Here is a 23,203-nt window from a genome sequence, read left to right as displayed (position 1 = left end):
GTATCCTGTGACATTGTTACACTCATCTATTAGTTTCAGAGATTTTTTGTAAGTTACTTGGGATTTTACACAGATAATCTTGTTATTTAATCTGTATGCCTTTTTTTTTAAATCTCGCCTTACTTCGTGGTCTAGGACTTTTAGTACAATATTGAATAAGACTGGTGAGAGAGGACATTCTTCCCTTGTTTCTGACCTTAAGGGGATAGACTTTCACCATTAAGTATGATGTTAGCTGTAGGTTTTTTGTAGATGCCTTTAGCAGGTTAAGGAAATTTCCTTGTATTCTTAGTTTGCTGACAGTTTCTATCATGAAAAACATTGAGTTATGTCAAATGCTTTTTCTGCATCAGTTGATATGATCATGGAATTTTTCTTCTTTAAGCTGTTAATATGATTACCTTGATTGATTTTAGAATATTAGATCATCCTTGAATTCCCAGGATAAACCCTACATAGTTGTGATGTGTTTTGTTGTTTATTGTGGCAAAATGCACGTAACATAAAAATTACCATTTTAACTGTTTTTAAGTGTACAATTCAATGGCATTAAGTATATTCACGATGTTCTACAACTACTACCACTGTCCATTTCCAAAAGCTTTTTCTCATCCCAAACAGAAACTCTGTACCCATTAAACAATAACTCCCCATTCCCCCCTCCCCTATCCCCTGGTAACCTCTACTCTAGTTTATGTCTCTATGAATTTGCCTATTCTAGGTACCTCATATAATTGGAATCATACAGTATTTGTCCTTTTGTGTCTAACTTATTTTTTTTTAATTTTTTTTTTTAATTTTTGTTTATTTATTTTTCCCCCAAAGCCCCAGTAGATAGTTGTATGTCATAGTTGCACATCCTTCTAGTTGCTGTATGTGGGACGCAGCCTCAACATGGCCGGAGAAGCGGTGCGTCGGTGCACGCCCGGGATCCGAACCCGGGCTGCCAGCATCGGAGCACACGCACTTAACCGCTAAGCCACGGGGCCGGCCCTATCTAACTTATTTGACTTAGCATAATGTTTTCAAAGTTCATCCACGGTATAGCATTTTTCAGAATTTCATGGCTTTTTATGGTTGAATATGTATTAACGTTTTATATACTATTTGATTCAATTTGCTAATATTTGTTCAGAATTTTTACATCTATGTTCATGAGGTATATTAATAGTTTCTAATTCCCCTTGAGATTTTCTGTTTGATACATTGATTATTTAGAAGTTTGTTGTTTGATTTCCAAGTGTTTAGAGATTTTCTGTTATGTTTGTCTTATTGATTCCTGGCCTATTTCCATTATGGTCAGAGGACATACTATGCATGATTTCAGTTCTTTTAAAATTGTTAAGATTTGTTTTATGACCCAAGATATAGTCTATCTTGGTGAATCTTCCATGTACACTTGAAAAGAATGTGTATTCTGCTGTTGATGCTTAGAGTATTCTACAAATGTCAGTTAGATCCAGTTGGTCGATGATCCTGTTCAGTTCTCTTGTGTCTTTACTGATTTTCTATCTACTAGTCATATCAGTTATTAAGAGACAAGTATTGAAGTCTCCAACTATAATTTTGGATTTGCTATCCCCCCCTTCAGTTCTGTCAGTTTTTGCTTTATGAATTTTGAAACTCTGGTGTTAGATGCAAACACCTTTAGGATTGTTGTGTTTTCTAGGTGAATTGACCCTTTTATCATTATTTAATGTCCTTTATCTCTGATGATTTTCTTTGCTCTGAAATCTACCTTGTCTGATACTAACATGGCTACTGTAGCTCTTTTGATTAATGTTTCTGTGGTATTTCTTTTTCCATCTCTTTACTTTTAACTTTCATATATCATTATATTTAAAGCTAGTTTCTTGTATAGCATAAGTTGGTATTGTTATATCCACTCTGACCATGTCTGTCTTTTAATTTTTATGTTTAGTCCATTTACATTTAATGTAAATATTGATATGTATGGATTTATGTCTACCATTTTATTATTTGGTTTATATTTGTTCCATTTTTTATTCCTTTGTTTACTCTTTTCTGCCTTCTTTTTTGTTATTTGAATAATAATATTCTCATTCTGTTTTAATTTATCTATTGTCTTTGAATATATCTGTATAGTTTTTTTTATAGTGGCTCTAGGGATTATAATATACTTAATTATTCACAGACTACTTAGAATGAATACCATCTCAAGTACAATATAGAAAACTTATGACCATATAGATATCTTTACCTTTCCCCCTTTATGTTACAGATGTCTTATATTACATTTGTATGCATTGTAAATTCCACTGAACAATGTTATAAATTTTTCTTTCAACCATTAAGTATATTTTAAAGAACAATAAAGGATAGATCCATTAGACAGAGATCACCAAGGAAATAGAAGGCTTTAACAATACTATAAGCAAACTAGACCTAAAAGACATCTATGGAAAACTCCATTCAATAACAGCAGAATACATCTTCCTCTCAAGTGCACATGGAACATTCTCCAGCATAGACCATATGCTAGGGCATAAGACAAAACTCAGTAAGTTTAAAAGAACTGAAATCATACAAAGTACGTTTTCCCAAAATAATGAAATGAAATTAGAAATCAATTACAGAAAGAAATTTGAGAAATTCACAAATATGTACAAATTAAACAACATAATTCTAAATCACCAATGAGTCAAAGAAGAAATCACAAGAGAAATTAGAAAACAACTTGAGATGAATGAAAATGAAGATACAACATAACAAAACTTATGGGTTGCAGCTAAAGTAGTACTTAGAGAGAAATTTACAGCAGTAAAGGCCTATATTTAAAAAGAAGAATGATCTCAAACAAATAACCTATACTTCTGCCTTAAGACACGGGAAAAGAAGAGCAAACTAAATGTAAAGCAAGCAGAAGGAAGGAAACAATAAAGCTTAGAGCTGAAATTAGTGAAATAGAGACTACAAAACTAACAGAGAACTCAGCAGCAACAAAAATCCAGTTAAAAATGGGCAGAGAACTTAAAGAGGCATTTCTCCAAAGGTGAGATACAGATGGCCAACAAGCATATGAAAACATGCTAAAGATTACTAATCATTAGAGAAATGCAAATCAAAATCACAAAATGATATCCTTTTACACTCATTAGGATGCCTATTATCAAAATAACAGAAAATTACAAGTGTTTTGAGGATGTGGAGCAATTGGAACCCTTGTGCACTGTTGGTGGGAATGTAAAATAGCACAACCACTATGAAAAACAGTATGATGGTTTCTCAAAAAATTAAAAATAGAATTACCATATGATCCAGCAATCCCATTTCTGTGTGTATATGCAAAAGAATTGAAAGCAGGATCTTGAATTGATATTTGCATACACATGTTCCTAACAGCATTATTCACAATAGCCAAGAAGTAGAAGCAACCCATATGTCCATCGACAGGTGAATGGATAAACAAAATGTTATTATATAATAGAATATTACCGTGGAATATTATTCAACATTAAAAAGGGGGGAAATCCTGTCACATGCTACACCATGGATGAACCTTGAGGACAATGTGCCAAGGGAAATAAGCTGGTTGCCAAAAGACAAATACTGTGTGATTCTAGTTCCATGAGATATCTACAGGAGTCAAAATAATAGAAACAGAAAGTTAAATGGCGGTCATCAGGGGTGACGATAGGGGGAAATGGAGAGTTGTTTAATGTGTATAGAGTTTCAGTTTTGCAAAATGAACAAGTTCTGGAGATCTGTTGAACAACAATGCAAATATACCTAACACTACTGAACCGTACACTTAAAAATGGTTAAAATAGTAAATTTTATATGTATTTTTTACCACAATTAAATTTTTAAAAATTATTTAAAAGAAAACAATAGAGAAAATCAACAAAACCAAAAATTGGTTCTTTGAAAAGATTTTAAAAACTGACAAACTTTCAGTTAGATTGACCACGAAAAATGAAGACTCAAGTTACTAAAATCAGGAATGAAAGAAGGGATATTAATACTGACTTACAGAAATAAAAAGGATTGTAAGGAAATACTACGAACAATAGTTGGCCTATGAATTAGATAACTTAGATGAAATGGACAAACTCCTAGAGAGACAAAAACTACCAGAAGGGACTCAAGAAGAAACAGGAAATTTGAATGGACCTATAACAGGAGATTGAGTTGGTAATCAAAAAACATCCAACAATGAAAAGCCCAGGACCAAATGGCTTCACTGGTGAATTCTACCTAACTTTTTTTTTTTTAGGAAAAGATTCGCTGTGAGCTATCATTTGTTGCCGATCTTCCTCTTTTTTTTTTTTCCTCCCCAAAGCCCCAGTGCATGGTTGTATATCCTAGTTGTAAGTCCTTCTAGTTCTTCTATGTCAGCCGCCACCACAGCATGGCTACCGACAGATGGGTGGTGTGGTTCTGCAACCGGGAAATGAACCTGGGCTGCCGAAGCGGTAAGAGTGCTGAACTTTAACCACTAGGCCATCAGGGCTGGCTCTCTACCTAACTTTTAAAGAATAATGAATGCCAATCCTTCTCAAACTCTTTGAAAAATTAGAAGAGGACGGAGCACTTCCTAACTCAATTCATGACGAAAGTATTACTCTGATTCCAGAGCCCCCAAAAGACAACAAAACTACAGACCAATATCCTTTATGAATATGCATGCAGAAATCCTCAGCAAAATGCTAGCAAACCAAATCCGGCAGCATATAAAATGGATTACACACCATGACCAAGTGGGATTTATCCCAGGAATGCAGAGTTGGTTCTCATACAAAAATCAATCTATGTATTACAAAATATTAGTTGAATTAAAGGGTAAAAACCACATAGGCATCTCAATAGATTCAAAAAAAGCATTTAACAAACCCCAATCCCCTTTCATGATAGAAATATTTAAACTAGGAGTAGAAGGGAATTTCTTCACGTGGTAAAGAACATCTACAAAAAACCCACAGCTAACATCATAGTTAATAGCAAAAGACTGAAAACTTTCCCCTTAAGACGAGGAACAAGACAAGGATGTCCTCTTTCACTACTTCTATTCAACATTGTACTGGAGGTTCTAGGCAGGGCAATTAGGCAAAAAAAACAAATAAAAGGCATCCATATAGGAATGGAAGAAATAAAAATATGTCTATTCACAGATGACATGATCTTATATACAGACACCCCTAAAAAGTCCCCAAAGAAAACCTATTAGAGCTAATAAATGAGTTCAGCAAGGTTGCATGATACAAGGTCAATCAAAAATCAGTTGTCTTCTATAGAATAGCAATGAACAATCTGAAATGAAATTAAGAAAACAATTCCATATATTTTGATGAATGGCATCAAAAAGAATAAAATACTTATGAATAAATTTAATCAAAGAAGTGTAAGATTTGTAGATTGAAAACTACACAACATTTTTGAAAGGAATTAAAGAAGACCTAAATAAATGGAAAGACATCCCATGTTCATGAATTGGATGAAAATATATGTCCACACAAAAACTTGTACATGAATGTTTGTAGCAGCATTGTTCATAATAGCCAAAGGTGGAAACAACCCAAATGTCCATCAGTTTTAAGTTTATAAACAGAATGTGGTATATCCATATAATAGAATATTATTTGGTGAAAAGGGTATGACGTACTGATACATGCTACAATGTGGATGAACCTTGAAAACATTTTGCTAAATGAAAGAAGCCAGTCACAAAGATCACATATTATATAATTTCATTTATATGAAATGTCCAGAATAGGCAAATTCATAGACATAAAAAGTAGACTAGTGGGGCAGGCCCTGTGGCGTAGAGGTTAAGTGCGTGTGCTCCGCTGCTGGCGGCCCGGGTTCGGATCCAAGACACACACTGATGCACTGCTTGTCAGGCCATGCTGTGGTGGCGTCCCACATAAAGTGGAGGAAGATGGGCACAGATGTTAGCTCAGGGCCAGTCTTCCTCAGCAAAAAGAGGAGGATTGCCTTGGATGTTAGCTCAGGGCTGATCTTCCTCACACACACACACACAAAAATAGTAGACTAGTAGTTGCCAGGGGATGGGAAGAGGGGGGAATTGAGAGTGACTGCTAACATGTATGGGGTCTCTTGTTGGGGTGATGGAAAAGTCCTGAAATTAAATCATGGGATGGCTGCACAACATTGTGAATATGCTAAAAAAAATCATTGAGTTGAATTAAATTAAATCCTCTGGAGAATGTAGATATTTTTAAGACAGGCCATCTACCTGGTCAGGTGCAAACCACAAGTTCCAACTGCCCTTCAGTGGTCTGGGGTTCCAAAGTCGGGTCAGTTTTCTAAGTGTTGACAGGGCTGTTCAGCTCTGTCCCAGTGGTGTGCCACCTCGTGGTGAGTTGAGCCATGCGCAGTGGTCTATCAGTTCAGCTCTCCGTCTGAACTGAGACCAGATCCATGCAGGAACAGCTCAGGAAGGAGCACTGGAGTTTATAAACACCTATATGGGGTCACTTCCCAGAGCAACTCTCTTTCCCTGTTACTTTTATTTCCTGGGGCTTCTCAGTTTAGTCCCTCAGTCAGAAAACTGAGGCTTTAGTTACCCAGCTCTGCGTGGTACTTCTACATCTGGGGCCAAGCAGCAGGAGGACAGAGTTGAAACAAAAGCAACAAGCGCTAGTTTTGTCTTCTTAAGACTACAGCTCCGCCAATTGGAGAAGATTCCCTCCTTCAGAGTTTTGGCTCCTGGGGTCCAACTAAATGGAAATTCTCTTTGCCTAGAAAGCCCCTTTCCCCTTTCTTCCTCTGGAATGCTCCTTCAGTGTCTTTCAAACCCCAGTTCAGCTATCACCACCTTTGGGAAATCTTTCTAGACTCCTTAGAATTAACCATTCTCTCCTCTGAGCAATCTCTGTATCTTACTCATATTTCTAAGGCTGGTTCTTATCGCACTACATTCTGATGCATATTTTTATGGCCCCTGGTAAACTGTGAGCTTTCCAAGAACTTAGAGTTTATTGCTGTTTTACTATCCTCTAGCACAGTGGCTGACAAAAGTTGACATGCAAATAAATGTTTCTTGAATTTGTTTACCATTAGTCTATCTTCTCCCCACTACTAATTTGCTGCCTTTTTTCTAGTATAGGAAACTCCTTAAGCTTGTTAGAATTGTGTATAGACTAAGCAGGTGATAAGCAAGGGCCTATGGGATTTTACCAGAGTTACAATATGAACTTCAGTACATGGATTTTCGTATACATTTTGGTCTTTTTTTTTTTTTTTTTTAAAGATTTTATTTATTTTATTTTTTCCCCCCAAAGCCCCAGTAGATAGTTGTATGTCATAGCTGCACATCCCTCTAGCTGCTGCATGTGGGACTCGGCCTCAGGATGGACGGAGAAGTGGTGCCTCGATGCGCACCCGGGATCCGAACCCGGGCCACCAGCATTGCAGCGCGCGCACTTAACCACCAAGCCGCAGGGCCGGCCCTACATTTTGGTCTTTTTTAAGGCTTTTATTTCTAACTTTTCCCTGTGTTCTGGTAGAAGTAGTTGCCGGAAACCTTGGTTCCAAATAATGTAGGACTCATTACATGTACACAAAATTAGAAGACCCCAGCTGTCCTTTGAAGGAATTTACAACTTGAGAGATGGAAATAGCCATGTAAAATTTCAAAAATAGAGAATAATGTTCAAGAACAATAGTTCCTGATTAAATGTGGGGTTTGGGGAGATTATTAATCAGAAAGCAGCATGAGTAATTTTTAAAATATTGATCTTTGCCCCAATATAATCCCTCTTATGGGCTCTGATGTGATGCTAAAGATATGTGGCAAAGGAATATCCTTTTAATAAGCTGCTCTTTTCATGATGCTTGTCTCTAATATTTTTGGGATTGAGATCCTCTTCTTGGACCACGTAAATACATCTTACATCTTCCAGTTTCACTACTGGAAAGCAGTGAACAGGAACCAATCGCCTGCCTGGTACAATTCAAGATTTAAGAAGCTACTTGCCCTTGCACTGAAGAGTAGTGATAGTCATTATGTGGAGTCTCCTACTTGATCTGGTGGCATCAAAACTTCCAATAAGACAGCAAAATTAGACAGTAAAGCAGGAAATGCCACGGTTTTAGGTGATGAGAAACTACCTTTTCTCTTTCTAAAACATTGGGATCTCCCAGTGAAGTCGTGGCTCAGGTGAGGCAGGTCAGGACACGGTAGCCAGCTCCCTTGTGCTGCCCAGTGTTCATTGGGAGTTCTAGAAAGTGAGGAGGGGTGTGTGTCTGAGGCACTGAATTCATGATCCACCAAGTAAGGTTTTAAGGTTTAGGCAATCATAGTACAGTTTTTGGAGCACACCTGGAACAAAGCTTTATTTTCAACTCTACTAAGTTAGAATTTTTTTTTTTTTTTTTTTTTTGCTGAGGAAGATTCACCCTGAGATACCATCTGTTGCCAGTCTTCCTCTATTTTGTAAGTGGGTCACCACCACAGCATGGCTGATGAGTGGTGTAGGTCCATGCCCCAGATCCGAACCTGCAAACCCAGGCCGTGGAAGCGGAACGCACCGAACTTAACCACTATGCCATGGGACCAGCCCCCTAGGTTAGAATTTTTGATAATCTAGACAGATGCTGCTTTTAGCTCACCATTGCTCCATAGGTGGAGGAAAATTTGCCAAAAAAATGAAAAAAAAAAAGATGTAAACAATACTGTAGGATACACATTTAACCCATTTAACAGAACACATTTAGAAAATAAAGTTAGCATTTCCCATTACTGTAGCTTAACATTCATTTTGGCAAACTGAAAAACATACCTGAATAGAGCCCCTCTACTCCCACCCAAAAAACTCCAAACAAGAAAAAATTTAAAACAATTTTCATAAACATTTTGATGTATTTCCTCCGTCTTTTTGAAATGCCTTTTTGCACATACTTATGATGATCCTGTTTATAAGATTTTGGATCCTGCTTTTAATATTTATTATAAGCATTCCCAACTAGATTTTTTAAGCAAGGAAGGGATGACATTTGTGTTTTTAGAAAGAAAACCCGGCTGTGGTCTTTGTGCTGGTTCTTAGCTTTAAAAATTCTCATAGGGGCCGGCCCTGTGGCGTAGCTGTTAAGTGCGCGTGCTCCGCTGCTGGCTGCTGGGTTTGGATCCCAGGTGCGCACGGATGCACTGCTTGTCAGGCCATGCTGTGGCGGCGTCCCATATAAAGTGGAGGAAGATGGGCACGGATGTTAGCCCAGGGCCAACCTTCCTCAGCAAAAAGAGGAGGATTGGCATCGGATGTTAGCTCAGGGCTCATCTTCCTCACAAAAAAAAAAAAAAAAAAAAAAAAAATTTCATAGCTTTGTGGAATACTTGAAACTGGGAAAGGTATAACATACATTGCCCAAGTATTCAGTCAGCCATGCAGTAATTGCTGAGCTCCTGCCAGGCCTGCACACTGGGCATGGCACAGAGGATACAAAGATAAAAACGACAGTCCTTCCCTCCAGGAGCCAACCTTCTGGTGGGAACATAAACCAATACTTACGGTAGGCACATCATAGCTACTGAAACAGAGATGTGAACATAGAACGAGGGGAGCAAAGAGGAGTGACTAGTTTTTCCCAAAGAAAACAAGAAAGGTTTAAAAAATGGGGTGAAATTTGAGCTGAGTCTCAAAAGTGAGAAGTGTACATTTATTACAGGAGGGCTGGTTAAGATCCGGGAGAGACAATAAATTCTATGTGGCATGGACATTGGCCATTGGAAGAAAAACAGACTTAACGATAGGTTGGGACCCGCCTGTGAAAGTCCTTGCTACTATAAGAGAGCTGGGACTTGATCCTGCTTGTTTCAGTCAGCCAAACGGAGGTTAATAAGCAAGGGAGAGTTGATTGACGGTGGCCTGGAAGTCAGGGCAGAGTGACGGTAGCATGGAGGCCGGCAGGGGCTGCAAATCAGAAGAAAGCTTTCTGGGAGCTTTCTACAGTTGAAGTGATGGATTTTGGAGTACTGAGATACGGGGACAGGTGGAGGTTGTGAGGAGGGAAGAACAGAAGTCAACTTGATATCAGCCTGGAAGTCTGGATAGATGGTGATGCCACTACGGGAAATGGACAGATGGATAAATAGGAAATGGAAGAGGGCCTGGGCCGCCCATCCCCCGGCCTCCTCCTCTGCCTGGCTAATTTGTATCCTCCTTTCAAGATCCTTTCAAGGCCCCGAGGAAGCCTTCCCTCTTCCTCCGCTGAGGGTGCTCCTGTTGTGACCTTGCAAAACCGTGCGTTCACCTCGTCATACTTCCACGCTGTGTTGTAATTACCTCTCTCTTTTACTTGGGCAGGAGGAAACCAAAGCTCTGCAACTGCCCAGGGGAGAAAAAAGAGTGCAAGATTCAAATCATTCAGAGCCCGGGGATCTCTACATTGAAGGAGGATGAGGAGCCAGGGAAGGCTGGAGCATTGGAAGAGGAACGCCCCCTTGACAGCACTGGGAGTGAGGACCATCTTCCCAACACACCACAGAGTGCCTCAGGGCTTGCTGAATGATGCATTAAGTAAGATATGTATCACCTTTGTTAAGAACTGAGAAACATCAGAATTTACAGTGAATATCAGGAAGACTCCACCACCATTCTACATGGTTCTAAGATTTGGCTTATACATAGTAACCAGATCCTTTTCTCATTTTCTTTTATTCATATACATGATTTTTTCCATTATATATTCAAGAATACTTGAATTTTTCTCTCTCTCACACACCCACACCCACATATCTTACACACACACCCCGCAAGTAACAGAGTAGAAACATTTATAAATTTGGAATCACAGGAATTACTTGGGTTCAAAATCTGGATATGCCACTTTTAAGTTGTACAACCTCAAAAGACTTACTTATGAGCACTATGTAACTCCTCTGCTGTAAAGTGGGAAGAATTTTAAGTAACTCATGGTTGCAAGGATTAAATAAGATAGTATTTGTGGAACTGCCTTGTGAACTTTATATAGAGAATGTCTGATATTTTTACATGGATTTAGATCTAGTACTACTTAAACTGTGTTCCAAAAAAAATACACATAGTAAAAGCTTAAAATGGCTTTTTTTAAAATGTGAAACTTATTAAAAAAATTGAGATATAATTGACATATAACATTATATTAGTTTCAGATGTACAACATAATGCCCCAATATTTGTATATATTGTAAAATGATCACCACAATGAGTTTAGTTAACATCCATCACCACACAGGTCCAAAAACTTTTTTTCTTGCGATGACAACTTTTATTTTTATTTTTTTGTGAGGAAGATCAGCCCTGAGCTAACATCCATGCCAATCCTCCTCTTTTTGCTGAGGAAGACTGGCCCTGGGCTAACATCCGTGTCCATCTTCCTCCACTTTATACGGGATGCCGCCACAGCATGGCCTGACAAGCGGTGCATCAGTGCATGCCGGGATCCGAACCCGGGCCACCAGCAGTGGAGCGCGCGCACTTAACTGGGGCCAGCCCCCTGATGACAACTTTTAAGATCTACTATCTTAGCAACTTTCAAATATGCAATACAGTATTATTAACTGTAGTCACCATGTTGTACATTATATCCCCATGACCTATTTATTTTATAACTGGTAGTTTGTACCTTTTGGTCTCCTTCACCCACCCCACACACCCTGCCTCTGGCAACCACCTATCTGTTCTCTGTATCTATGAGCTTGTTTTTTAGACTCCACATATAAGTGAGACCATATTTGTATTTCTCTGTGTGACTTACTTCACTTAGCATAATGCCTTCAAGGTCCATCCATTTTTTTTTTTTTTGAGGAAGATTGGCCCTGCGCTAACATCTGCTGCCAATCTTCTTTTTTATCCCCAAAACTCCAGTACATAGTTATGTTTCATAGTTGTAGCGCTGTGGCTCTTCTATATGGGACACCGCCTCAGCACGGCTTGATGAGTGGTGAGTAGGTCTGTGCCCGGGATCCAAACCCACGAAGCCCAGGCCATTGAAGCAGAACACACGAACTTAACTGCTACGCCACCGGGCCGGCCCCATACATGTTGTTGCAAATGGCAAGACTTGCTTCTTTTTTATGGCTGAATAATATTCCATTGTGTGTATATATGTGTGTGTGCCTATATATATACACACATATACCACATTTTCTTTATCTATGCATCCATCGATGGACTCGTGGGCTGCTTCCAAAATGGCTTTCTTAAGCATTACTCCTATCTTCTCATAGTTCCATGTCTCAAAGCCATTCAAATTAAACAATGCACAAGTTAATGTTAATGATTATGAACATTTATTAAGCACCAAGAGTATATTGCAATGGTTGCTATATAAAAACACAGTTATCATATAGTGTCCCTGCCATTGAGCTTACAATCTAAAATGAAATACAACAAGAATGCTGTAAGCCTACCTCAAAATTTCCTTAACTTAGAAATGGCTGTTTGACAAATAAATGAGACAAAATGACCTATCATTTCAGGTACAATGTTAATAAGGCTTTGAACACGACCCAAAGAATGTTTTACTTGTACCCACACATTTTCCCCAATTTTATTAGGCTTGGTAAGAAGAAGAGCACTTAGAAATTTGCTAAGAACAATGAATTATTTCAAATTGCCTTCTGGACTTTAAACAAAAGAGATGCTTACTAGCCTGAGTTTTTCCCACAGCCAGGGAAAGCCCCATGAAAAGTACTATCAACTACACCAAGTTTGTCTTCTCTCCTACTTACAACTTTTCCACTTTCTCCTTTCCCACATGTAAGTACTATATCTAGATATAAAATACCCTAAAGTAGTAGAGGCTTAAGAAGTCGAACATCCAGGAAATATTAATTCATATTTTAAGAGAAGAGGGAGCAGAGACAGCAGGGGGCCCTCTCGCTATGTAAACAAAGCGGCCGAGTGCAGTCCTGGTCTCTGGAAAGTGATTTAGAACACAGGTAAATGGTTGCTTTTTTGCTCTGTATTTCTGGTGTAGGAGTATTTAAGAATTTAGCATCAAGACCCTATACTGCTAACTTTGTACTATTTTGCCTATATCCATAGTATAATATTTAATAGATACTTTTAAGATTTTCATTGCTGGTCATCTATTAGCTGAAAAAGGCACACTGAAGGGATTCTGATTCTTACTGTCAAATGGCAGACTGTTTTAAACTTCTGAGTACATACAGTCTCAAACTATATATTGATTATCTTCAATCATTGATAATTCTTCAAACTCTAAAAGAACACTAAAAAACAGAGTAATTGGTTATAAGTTATCTGAAAACCGAAATAGAATTTACTCTGTAAAGTGCATGCACAAACTTTTAAAAAATACATGCATACAAATATTTTAATGACAGAGTGGTTAGCATCCTGACATTTTGTTTTTCAGCAATTTTTGGAAAAACCAATAATTTTTCCCTTTAGAAGTCCATCTTGGCAACTTTCTTTTAAATGATAGCAGCAGCAACATTTAAAAAACATTCACAAAATTTGCTTTGCATACAAGTTGATTGAGAAAGAATGGTCCAGAAACTTCAGGAAAAAATTTTTTATAAAGTAGAATAATTCACTACTTTTGACCTAAAATTGACACTTAAACATCCCCCTTCCAATGTAAAAGTGTCATTTATACCTCCTACTTATAGTAAATAAAATCCAATTAATTATGAGATTTGAAATGAAAAACTTCAAACACATACCAACATCATTCTTTTCTAATAAGATGACAAAAATTAATTTCAATGTTTCCCCAAAAAAGGAGAAAAAAATTTTTAAAAAACATAATCAGGGCTGGCCCCATGGCGTAGCAGTTAAGCGCACGCGCTCATCTGCTGGTGGCCCCGGTTCGGATCCCAGGCGCGCACCGATGTACCGCTTGTCAGGCCATGCTGTGGCAGCGTCCCATATAAAGTGGAGGAAGATAGGCACAGCAGATGTGAGCCCAGGGCCAGTCTTCCTCAGCAAAAAAGAGGAGGATTGGCATGGATGTTAGCTCAGGGCTGATCTTCCTCACACACACACAAAATATATATATAATCATAGCTATGGTAAATAAGTTTGGGTTTACAAATTTCAATCAACACACTTATTTTCAGTTGGTATTGTATGAAACAGCTAGAATTCCTGATTAAAGTGTGTGTTTTTCTAAGGCAAGGCAAGTTTGATTACGTATAAAGCATGGATATTAGGATGGTTATAAAGGCAATATGACCAATACATATACATTCACTTTTTTTTTTTTTTTTTTTTTAAGATTTTATTTATTTTATTTTTCCCCCCAAAGCCCCAGTGGATAGTTGTGTGTCGTAGCTGCACATCCTTCTAGTTGCTGTATGTGGGACTCGGCCTCAGGATGAACGGAGAAGTGGTGCCTCGATGCGCACCCGGGATCCGAACCCGGGCCACCAGCATCGCAGCGCGCGTACTTAACCACCAAGCCACAGGGCCGGCCCTACATTCACTTTTTTTTAAGTGATACATTCCAAACTACATAAAATTTAATTTCATGTCCTATTCTAAGACTATATCTTTGACCTTAAGCTTAGAAGCATAATTTCTGTAATACAATTAAAAAATCCTTCATTTTTCCAATATTGTAAAGTATACTGTATTTTCAAATACCTAGTATAAATTTTTTTGCACAAAATTTAAAAAGATATACCATTAACTAGCTATAACTATTGTGTTAAGTAATTGTATAAAGGAAGAAATTCACAAGGAGAACAAAAGTATATAACTAAGCTTAATAACTATTGCATTTAACAACAAAAAAACAAAATCAAGTAGTTCTGAAAATACTTGTTTCTCGTCTTAATAATGTGTATATGCATCGTAAAAGGAACATCAGCTACTAGTTTGATAAACATATTAAAATTCTGAAAGATTTGTTTTTCTTGGTTGGTAATTTTTCTTCCGAATACAAAGTAAAATAATGTGTATATTTTTTATCTGAATCATGTAAAAGCTGACTCCTTACTATCATTTTAAAAATTTATATTTAATTTTTTGGACCTTAATTAAAATTTAACATTTAACATGTGTTTTTTGCTGTTAAGTATAGTCTACATTTCAACAAATTGATAAGGGTTATTAACAAAGGCAAATCTTGATTTCATCTGTATTTTAAATATGATTACACAAACTTTTATTCTTTTTTAATGACAAAAAGGAGATGAAGAAAACCATTCATATAGGTCCTCTGCCCTCTCAACTATTTTGAGATATAGCTTTAAATAGGGTGGATCAAGTCAAGTAATGTTGGTAATCTCTTATCTTTGCATAGAAGAGAAAAAATAAAATAAACGAAGTTATTTCCTTCCTAAGGTCTCAGCTAGTTTCTTAAGTCTTTTCTTCAGCTCCAATGGAAATTTCTCATAGCACTTCTTACAGACTGGCTTCATGTCAAACTCCACAAATTTATTCCTAAAAATAATAATAAAAAAAGAAATTAATGGAAATGTATTCAACATAGACATAAATAACATGAAGTAATTTTACTGAAATAAATGAAGACACTATATGACGACTTCTATATTCATGTTAGCAAAAAACTATAATTTTAATCTCAATTCTTGTCATTATGATAGATGTAAAAACTTCACAATATCATTTGAAAAAAACTGTGCTTATAAATTGATCCCATACATCTATCTATGTAATACAGAATATATATTACATTGTAGTCAGTGCTAAGTATACAGGAAATCTAATGTAAACATAATTTAGGTAAATAAAGTCAATTACATTTTAAAGTAGCATGAGAATGTTTTAAACAATAGTTATTTAAAGCAAAAAAATTGTACTTCTGTAATTTAAATGATCCTCTCTTTATTGAAGGCAAAATAATCTTACTTAGTATTTTTTTTGTGAGGAAGATTGGCCCCGAGCTAACATCTGTGCTCATCTTCCTCTATTTTGTGTGTGGGACGCTGCCACAGCATGGCTTGATGAGCAGTCCTTCGGTCCGTGCCCGGGATTTGAACCTGCGAACCCCCGGCCGCCGAAGTGGAGTGTGCAAATTTAACCACTAAGTCACTGGGCTGGCCCCCTTACTTAGTATTTTAAATTAAGTAGCTATGAGGTTTCATCTTTCCTGGCACGAAATGGTTTGCTTCCCACCCCCAATAAAAAAAATCACCTTTAAAAAAAATCTTAGGGCCGACTCCGTGGCTTAGCGGTTAAGTGCGCGCGCTCTGATGCTGGCGGCCCGGGTTCGGATCCCGGGAGCGCCCCGAGGCACCACTTCTCCGTCCAACGTGAGGCCGAGTCCCACGTACAGCAACTAGAAGGATGTGAACCTATGACATGCAACTATCTACTGGGGCTTTGGGGGGAAAAACTGAATAAATAAAATCTTTAAAAAAAAAAAAAAAAAAAAAAAAAAAAAAAAAAAAATCTTAAATCATAATGGATTATTTTGGTTGGTTATCTGACAGAAAGTTTCTTTTTTTTTGGTGAGGAAGACCAGCCCTGAGCTAACATCCATGCCGATCCTCATCTTTTTGCTCAGGAAGACTGGCCCTGGGCTAACATCCATGCCTATCTTCCTCTACTTTATATGGGACGCCACCACAGCATGGCCTGACAAGCGGTGCATCGGTGCGTGCCCAGGATCTGAACCCGGGCTGCCAGCAGCGGAGCACGCGCACTTAACCGCTATGCCACGGGGCTGGCCCTGAGAGAAAGTTTCTTTTTTTTTTTTTTTAAAGATTTTATTTATTTATTTTTTCCCCCAAAGCCCGAGTAGATAGTTGTATGTCATAGTTGCACATCCTTCTAGTTGCTGTATGTGGGACGTCGCCTCAGCATGGCCGGAGAAGCGGTGCGTCAGTGCGCGCCCGGGATCTGAACCTGGGCCGCCAGTAGTAGAGCGCGTGCACTTAACTGCTAAGCCACGGGGCCGGCTCCTAATCACTCTTAAAGAACACAAATGAACCAGACTGCCTGTGGTTACATTTTGTGAGTGGCAGCTGTATGGAGAACTCAATTCTTCTTTTTAAAAGCTAGAGCATTACACATTATCAATTTATTTGTAAAACAGTTCTGTAGAGGACAAATTTTCAGACGGCCTCCTAACTATTTGTAATGCATTTCCAATTGGAAATTACAATAGCTTATTACTGAAATCTGGGGTCCTTAATTGTTAATTGAGTAAATACATAACTTTATAACCTGTTCCTTTTCTGTGAAAGTATATTTAGGAAGCACTGTGAAACAAGTCTAGTGGTACATTGTCATTTATGACAAATGATTATTAAATCTGCTGATAATTTAGAAAACATTAACCAAGTTAATTCCTGACCACATATTTAAAATGAAAAATCTTTTAAAGTACCACATGAGAATTATTTTCTAGCTGTTTTTCACAGAGATCCTAATGCTGACAGTAATTGAAATGATGTTACATTTCAATTAGCAGTTTGATTTAAATAGTACTATTGAGTTAAAAATTTCTCCCCAAGTCTTCTTAGAACAAAAGCTATTAAAACCACCATTTTTTTGATGAAAGAAATAAATTATCACTGCTTTCAGAGATGTATATTACTGCTAAGCAAACTTCCATTGTTTTAATTTTACATTTGAATTTTAATTCCTCTTTATAGATGGAAACATGACAACTGAAACATTAAAAAATGTTTAGAGCTCAGAACACAATGGAAACCATGAAGGAAAAATAGGACAATCATGCTAGTAATTCAACAGAATTTCAAAGATTGAAATATTTCCCATAAAAATCAGAAATAAAGTTTGAAAACATCAAGAAAATGAATTCATAAACAGCAGCATACGGGCACTGTATGAAAGCACATATCTATACACCAAAGATAGTTGATATTTTATTATGTACTTAGAAGGTCTTTGCTTAGTTATGAAACACGCTGAAAGGATGTAATTTAATATAGAACTTAGAACATGTGCCACTGGAATTTATCAATTAAATTATTTTTGGCAAAGAAACCAAAAACCAGTATTTTAAAAGCTGCAATTATCAGACAAAAATACTTTAAAACTTTTCCCAGTAGGATCTATTAAGAGACTGGAATTCTTCCCTTTGAATCCATTAAAAAGAAAGAAAGAAATCTATACCGTATTGTGATTTAAGAAAAGAGATGAGGGAATCTATAGATTAAGGGAATAAGTGAAGTAAAAGCCAGTATTAAGCGTGGACCTTATTAATGTAAACTTTATAATTTTAATAATTATGCAAAAGGACCAACTCTACACAGGCAAATACTTGTATTTCAATCTCAGATAGCTATAAATACATGCCAAAAAGAAACAAAAAAAGCAAAAGATAAAAACAGAACAAAAACATCTTCTGCAGGACTAACCAAAGAAGAAAGCAGTGAAAATGATGATAGAAGGGACAGAAAAGTTTACAAACAGACTGGCTTTTTCTTTTTCTGCTTGTCCTTATCCTTTGCTTCTCTCTCCCGTTTGGCAAGTCGCCTCTTAAATTCTTCTGGCATTTTCTCATAACAGTGTTTGCAGACTGGTTTTAGATCAATTTCAACAAACTTATCCCTTTAGGCAGGACAAAGAAGGAAGAGAAGAAAGAACAGGGAACAGTTAAAGGAAGAACCTTTACTTTTAGAAGGCCTGAACAGAAAGAGGAAACAAGGAGTCAAAATCTTTTTAAACTCTATGAATATTTAAAAAAATGTTACCCCAAAGTTTTCAGTCTTAGGATTCACATTGGACCAAACTGCAGACTTACTTGAGTGTTAATTTAGTGTTGCAGGTAGAACAGGCAAAACAGTTCACACACCAGGCCTTATTAAGAGCAGAGACCACTGGAGAAAGAGCACAGGTGTCTGGTCACATACACTGCTATGGGAAGTGGGGAGCTTAAATTTCCAAACTAAAACAGAATTAAGGTTATTTTCATGACACCTGGAAGAGGGTCTCAAGAGGTTTTCCTGTAAAAGAATCACATAGCTAAAAATCTCGGTGCCATTAATTAATGTTTATTGAATCAATTTTATTAATTTAATTATTAAGGCTATTTTTTCACCTTATTAAAAAAACATACAAGCTGAGCACTTATAATTTATGTCTTCTGTGACTGTAGCCTTCACCTTAGGGAAGATTATTATTGCCTTTTTCAGACTGTATTTACAGTTACATTTTTTTTCCTTTCCTTTGAGTATCCTGTGAGGCATATCAATGGTACGTACACACCAAAGCTCGTGTCCTCCCTCCGTGGATGACGCGGCATACATCTCACCTGTATTAAGTCACTCAGACGAGCTTTTCTGGCACAGTAATTGCCTACTAGCGCACTCTCCACTACCTTTCTGTCCTACTGCCACTGGGCCAACAAAGAAATATGAACTAGGTAAGTAATATATAAAAAAAAAATCCAGACATTAACTTATTTGCCTGTAGGAATCTTTCCTCCAAAGCTGACAACAGGAAAAGAGGGCTTCCTTTGACAGCTTCTTTCACCTAGCAACTGTCTCATGGAGAAGGGAGCTAAGTTTTATTTTCAGTGGCACTAAAGATTGCTTTCCTGAACTAATCCTTTCACAAACTGCATATGGGCAGTGTTTCAGAAAGTATTTCCTGAGTTAGGTTCTCTGCCGAGAACTGTAAAGCATTCTCAAAACAGGAATGTTTAAAACTTTGCCAGGAAGTTTCTGGCAGAATTGTGCTAGTGACTATTAGCAAACACAGCTGCTTCCTTTCTGTTCCAGTCAATCAGCCCTGCCTAATTACCACGGTACAAGGATGGTAAGTCCTAGAAATGTCTACAGGTAACTGCCAGGTTTTAGCATCTGTAGGGTTAAAGTGACTCTTCCTAACAACCACGGTAGATTAAACTGTTCCTGATAAACACTGCTCTACAGCGTCCAAGTTATATAATTCCAGGGAATGGAAAAAGAAACAGATCTCAGGTTCAGCCACAAACAGTTCCCACAATTTCTACTGTAACAACCCCGTGACCCTGGCCTAAAGTATTGTCATAGATGAGTAACAAAGCCAACTCTTACGATATTATCATCTCATACAGATTACTTGGGAAATATGCAAATTCTTGGGAAACCATCCACCTTTTTCAATTTTAACATTACCCGTGGTTTTTTTTTTTTTTTTTGTGAGGAAGATCAGCCCTGTGCTAACATCTGCCAATCCTCCTCTTTTTTTTTTTTTATTTGCTGAGGAAGACTGGCCCTGGGCTAACATCCACGCCCATCTTCCTCCACTTTATATGGGACGCCGCCACAGCATGGCTTGCCAAGCGGTGTGTCAGTGCATGCCCGGGATCTGAACCGGTGAACCCCAGACTGCCGCAGCGGAGCACACACACTTAACCGCTTGCGCCACTGGGCCAGCCCCTACCCAAGTGTTTTTGTGTCAAAATGATGCCATACAAAATTCCTACAGATACTTACCATCACCTTCTATAACACGGTTGCAGTGGAAACAAACATCACCAAAAAGCTGAAATAAAAAAAAGTGGTAAAAATTCAAGATGTTTTAGAACACCAAACATTTAATATAATTTCACTTCTTTCTACCACTGAAAAACAAATAGCTGGCTACTTATATCTAGAATTTACCATGACTATAGAAAATTAGTAAAAGTTCATTGACTAGTTTTTACTTTTTACAGTGAAAATAATTTACTTTTCATCACTATCGAAAACAAAAAAAGACTCTGGAAATGTCCAGATTTAAGGAGGCTAATGGAACATGACAACTTTACACTGGGTCCAGTACCAGACTGGAAAAAAATGCTAAAAGGATATTAAAGTATTGTATCAATGCTGATAACTATGGTTACATAAGAGAGTTCCACATTCTTGCAAAACATACATTGAAATATTTAGGGGTAAAGGACCATGATGAACTTATTATCAAATGCTTCAGAAAAAATACGTATTTGTATATTATGTAAACATATATTTGTATGCAAAGATATGTGCATTTATATAAGTGTGTGTTTTTATAGAGTTAGCACGTGCAAATGATAAAGCAAACGGTGAACATGAGTAAAAGGTATATAGGTAGTCTTCGTATTTTTATTTTATAATTTTTCTGTGAGTCTGAAATTATTTCCTAACTAAAAAGTTAAAAACAAATCTCTATAGTCCTATGTACATTTTCCAAGAGATTTCCTTGTAGCTAAAATATTGATAAGCTAAAATTAATAAAAGTATATCTAGCATCCAATGAGTACAATCCATACCTGGTTATAATGGGTTTCACAATATGCCAGGCCCTTCCTTTCATAATGGCGATGTCCAAGAAATGGTTTTTCACACTTGGCACAAACAAAATGCTGAAAAAAAAATGCTATATGTCATTTTTGAATTGCCATATTTTATTTATTTAATGAAGTAAAACTTGAAAGTTAAACTATCCTCAGAGAAGATACATGAAAGTTTGAGGTAGTTATTTCATTTGGCCATAGATAACCCTGTAGTACTGTCAGTCTTAATTCTAGCGTCTTGAGTCTTGGGCAGGTTACTGTAAAACACAGCCTACTGGAACAACACAGAATGGGAAAGAGGCGAACATGTCAGTAGCATCAGTGAAGGAGGGGCTGCTGGTGGATATGGACCATGACACTTCTTGCCTCTTATGAACAAAAGAGCACATCCTGTATCATTACTGAGAAATCAGGGCCGGCCCTGTGGCCTAGCAGTTAAGTGCTTGCGCTCCGATGCTGGCGGCCCGGGTTCGGACCCCGGGCGCGCATCGACGGGCCGCTTCTCTAGCCATGCTGAGGCTGCGTCCCACATACAGCAACTAGAAGGACGTGCAGCTATGACATACAACATCTACTGGGGCTTTGGGGGTAAAATAAATAAATAAATAAAATTATTATCATTACTGAGAAATCACAAAAGCAGTGCATATCCTATATTCTTAATTTTCTACAAAGTCAATTGTCTTTAAAATGTCCATATTTAATCTTTAGACTCGCCTAATCTTGCTAGCACATCTGAACCATGGAAATTAAAAAATACTGGTTCCCCCTCCACCATTTAGAACTCACCTCCACATGCCACTGCTTGCCCATGGCATTCACGACACGCCCTTCAATGGGCCGTCGACAAGCGCCACAGATGGGAACCCCCATTTTATCATGGCACGGCAAGCAGTACAGTTCTCCTTTCAGCTCCCGGGCATCAGCGGTCAGCTCCTTCCTGTGCATGAGAGATACCCAACTGAATGACACTAGCAAGAGAGAGAAAAACAGGCAGCCAACGTGGCTAACACACTTTTTAGAAGGTTTTTTTTTTTTTTTTGTGAGGAAGATCAGCCCTGAGCTAACATCCATGCTAATCCTTCTCTTTTTGCTGAGGAAGACCGGCTCTGAGCTAACATCTATTGCCAATCCTCCTTCTTTTTTTCTTCCCCAAAGCCCCAGTAGATAGTTGTCTGTCATAGCTGCATATCCTTCTAGTTGCTGTATGTGGGACGCGGCCTCTGCGTGGCCGGAGAAGTGGGGCGTCAGTGCGCACCCAGGATCCGAACCTGGGCCGCCAGTAGCGGAGTGCACACTTAACCGCGAAGCCACGGGGCCGGCCCTGGAAGGTTTTTGAAGATATCACTGTAACAACGACTATAACTTCTTTTTCCCCCCATAGTGGTGATCAGAGTAACACAAATTAATAGGGTTGACTATGTTTCAGATTCCTATCAAAACATCAATATCATATAATAATGATAAAATGTATGAATAAGTCAGGTACATACCATTACACTGGTCATAGTTATCATTTCCTTGTCTATTATCACATTAAAGTCCATGTGTCTTCCTTAAAAAGCTAGAGGAGATAATCATAGTCCTGAGGACAGACTCAGTGATATTATCTTTCCAGAATAACTGAGGAGTTTGGAGACTAGTTCCATTTACTAACAATTATTTAAACTGTCACAAGCTGTTAAGAATAGTTATAGGTTAATAGAAAATAAACGAATGAAACACCCAGAATTTTCCTTCTCCAAATGCTTAAGTTCACTATTATTTTCAGTCTCCTGTGTCAATAAACATTTACCAGAGATGGCCCCAATTAGCCAAATGGACTTGTTTGAATTTCATCTGTTTAAATAATTCTTTAGAAGTGCTAATGAAAAATGAACAGAGAAAACTCCCACCAGAAGAAAGAAAGGAAGAGAAGGAAGAAAACGAGAAAAGGCACAAACCGATAATCACAAAAAAGATGAGGTGCCTGTGCTTCACCCTGAGGCTGACTTCTTCAACTGCAGCCTACCCTGTCTCTCCCCTCCCACTA

General features: G+C 37.7%; 1 protein-coding gene across 4 annotated transcripts in view; it reads right to left on the bottom strand.

Moving 5' to 3' along the window:
* Positions 1-12,230: 12,230 nt before the first annotated feature.
* The window catches only part of LIMS1 (LIM zinc finger domain containing 1), a 170,384-nt gene continuing 159,411 nt past the window's right edge, over positions 12,231-23,203 (bottom strand). For 3 of the 4 annotated variants that reach the window (XM_087426338.1, XM_087426337.1, XM_087426336.1), the window contains exons 6-10: positions 21,961-22,111; positions 21,148-21,240; positions 20,351-20,399; positions 18,673-18,748; positions 12,231-15,377 (exon numbers count right to left, since the gene is read on the bottom strand). In XM_087426338.1, the coding sequence (XP_087282464.1) occupies positions 15,263-15,377; positions 18,673-18,748; positions 20,351-20,399; positions 21,148-21,240; positions 21,961-22,111 (484 nt within the window). In that variant the 3' untranslated portion in view covers positions 12,231-15,262. Of the gene's footprint in view, positions 15,378-18,316; positions 18,480-18,672; positions 18,749-20,350; positions 20,400-21,147; positions 21,241-21,960; positions 22,112-23,203 lie in introns of those variants that run through there. The other variant, XM_014791706.2, reaches the window with a different exon arrangement.

Source organism: Ceratotherium simum, chromosome 40 (assembly GCF_057802395.1).
Source record: "Ceratotherium simum simum isolate JZ-2026a chromosome 40, ASM5780239v1, whole genome shotgun sequence".
Taxonomy (NCBI): domain Eukaryota; kingdom Metazoa; phylum Chordata; class Mammalia; order Perissodactyla; family Rhinocerotidae; genus Ceratotherium; species Ceratotherium simum.
The sequence above is the reverse complement of the archived record's forward strand: the minus strand, read 5'-3'. Positions and strand labels throughout refer to the sequence as shown.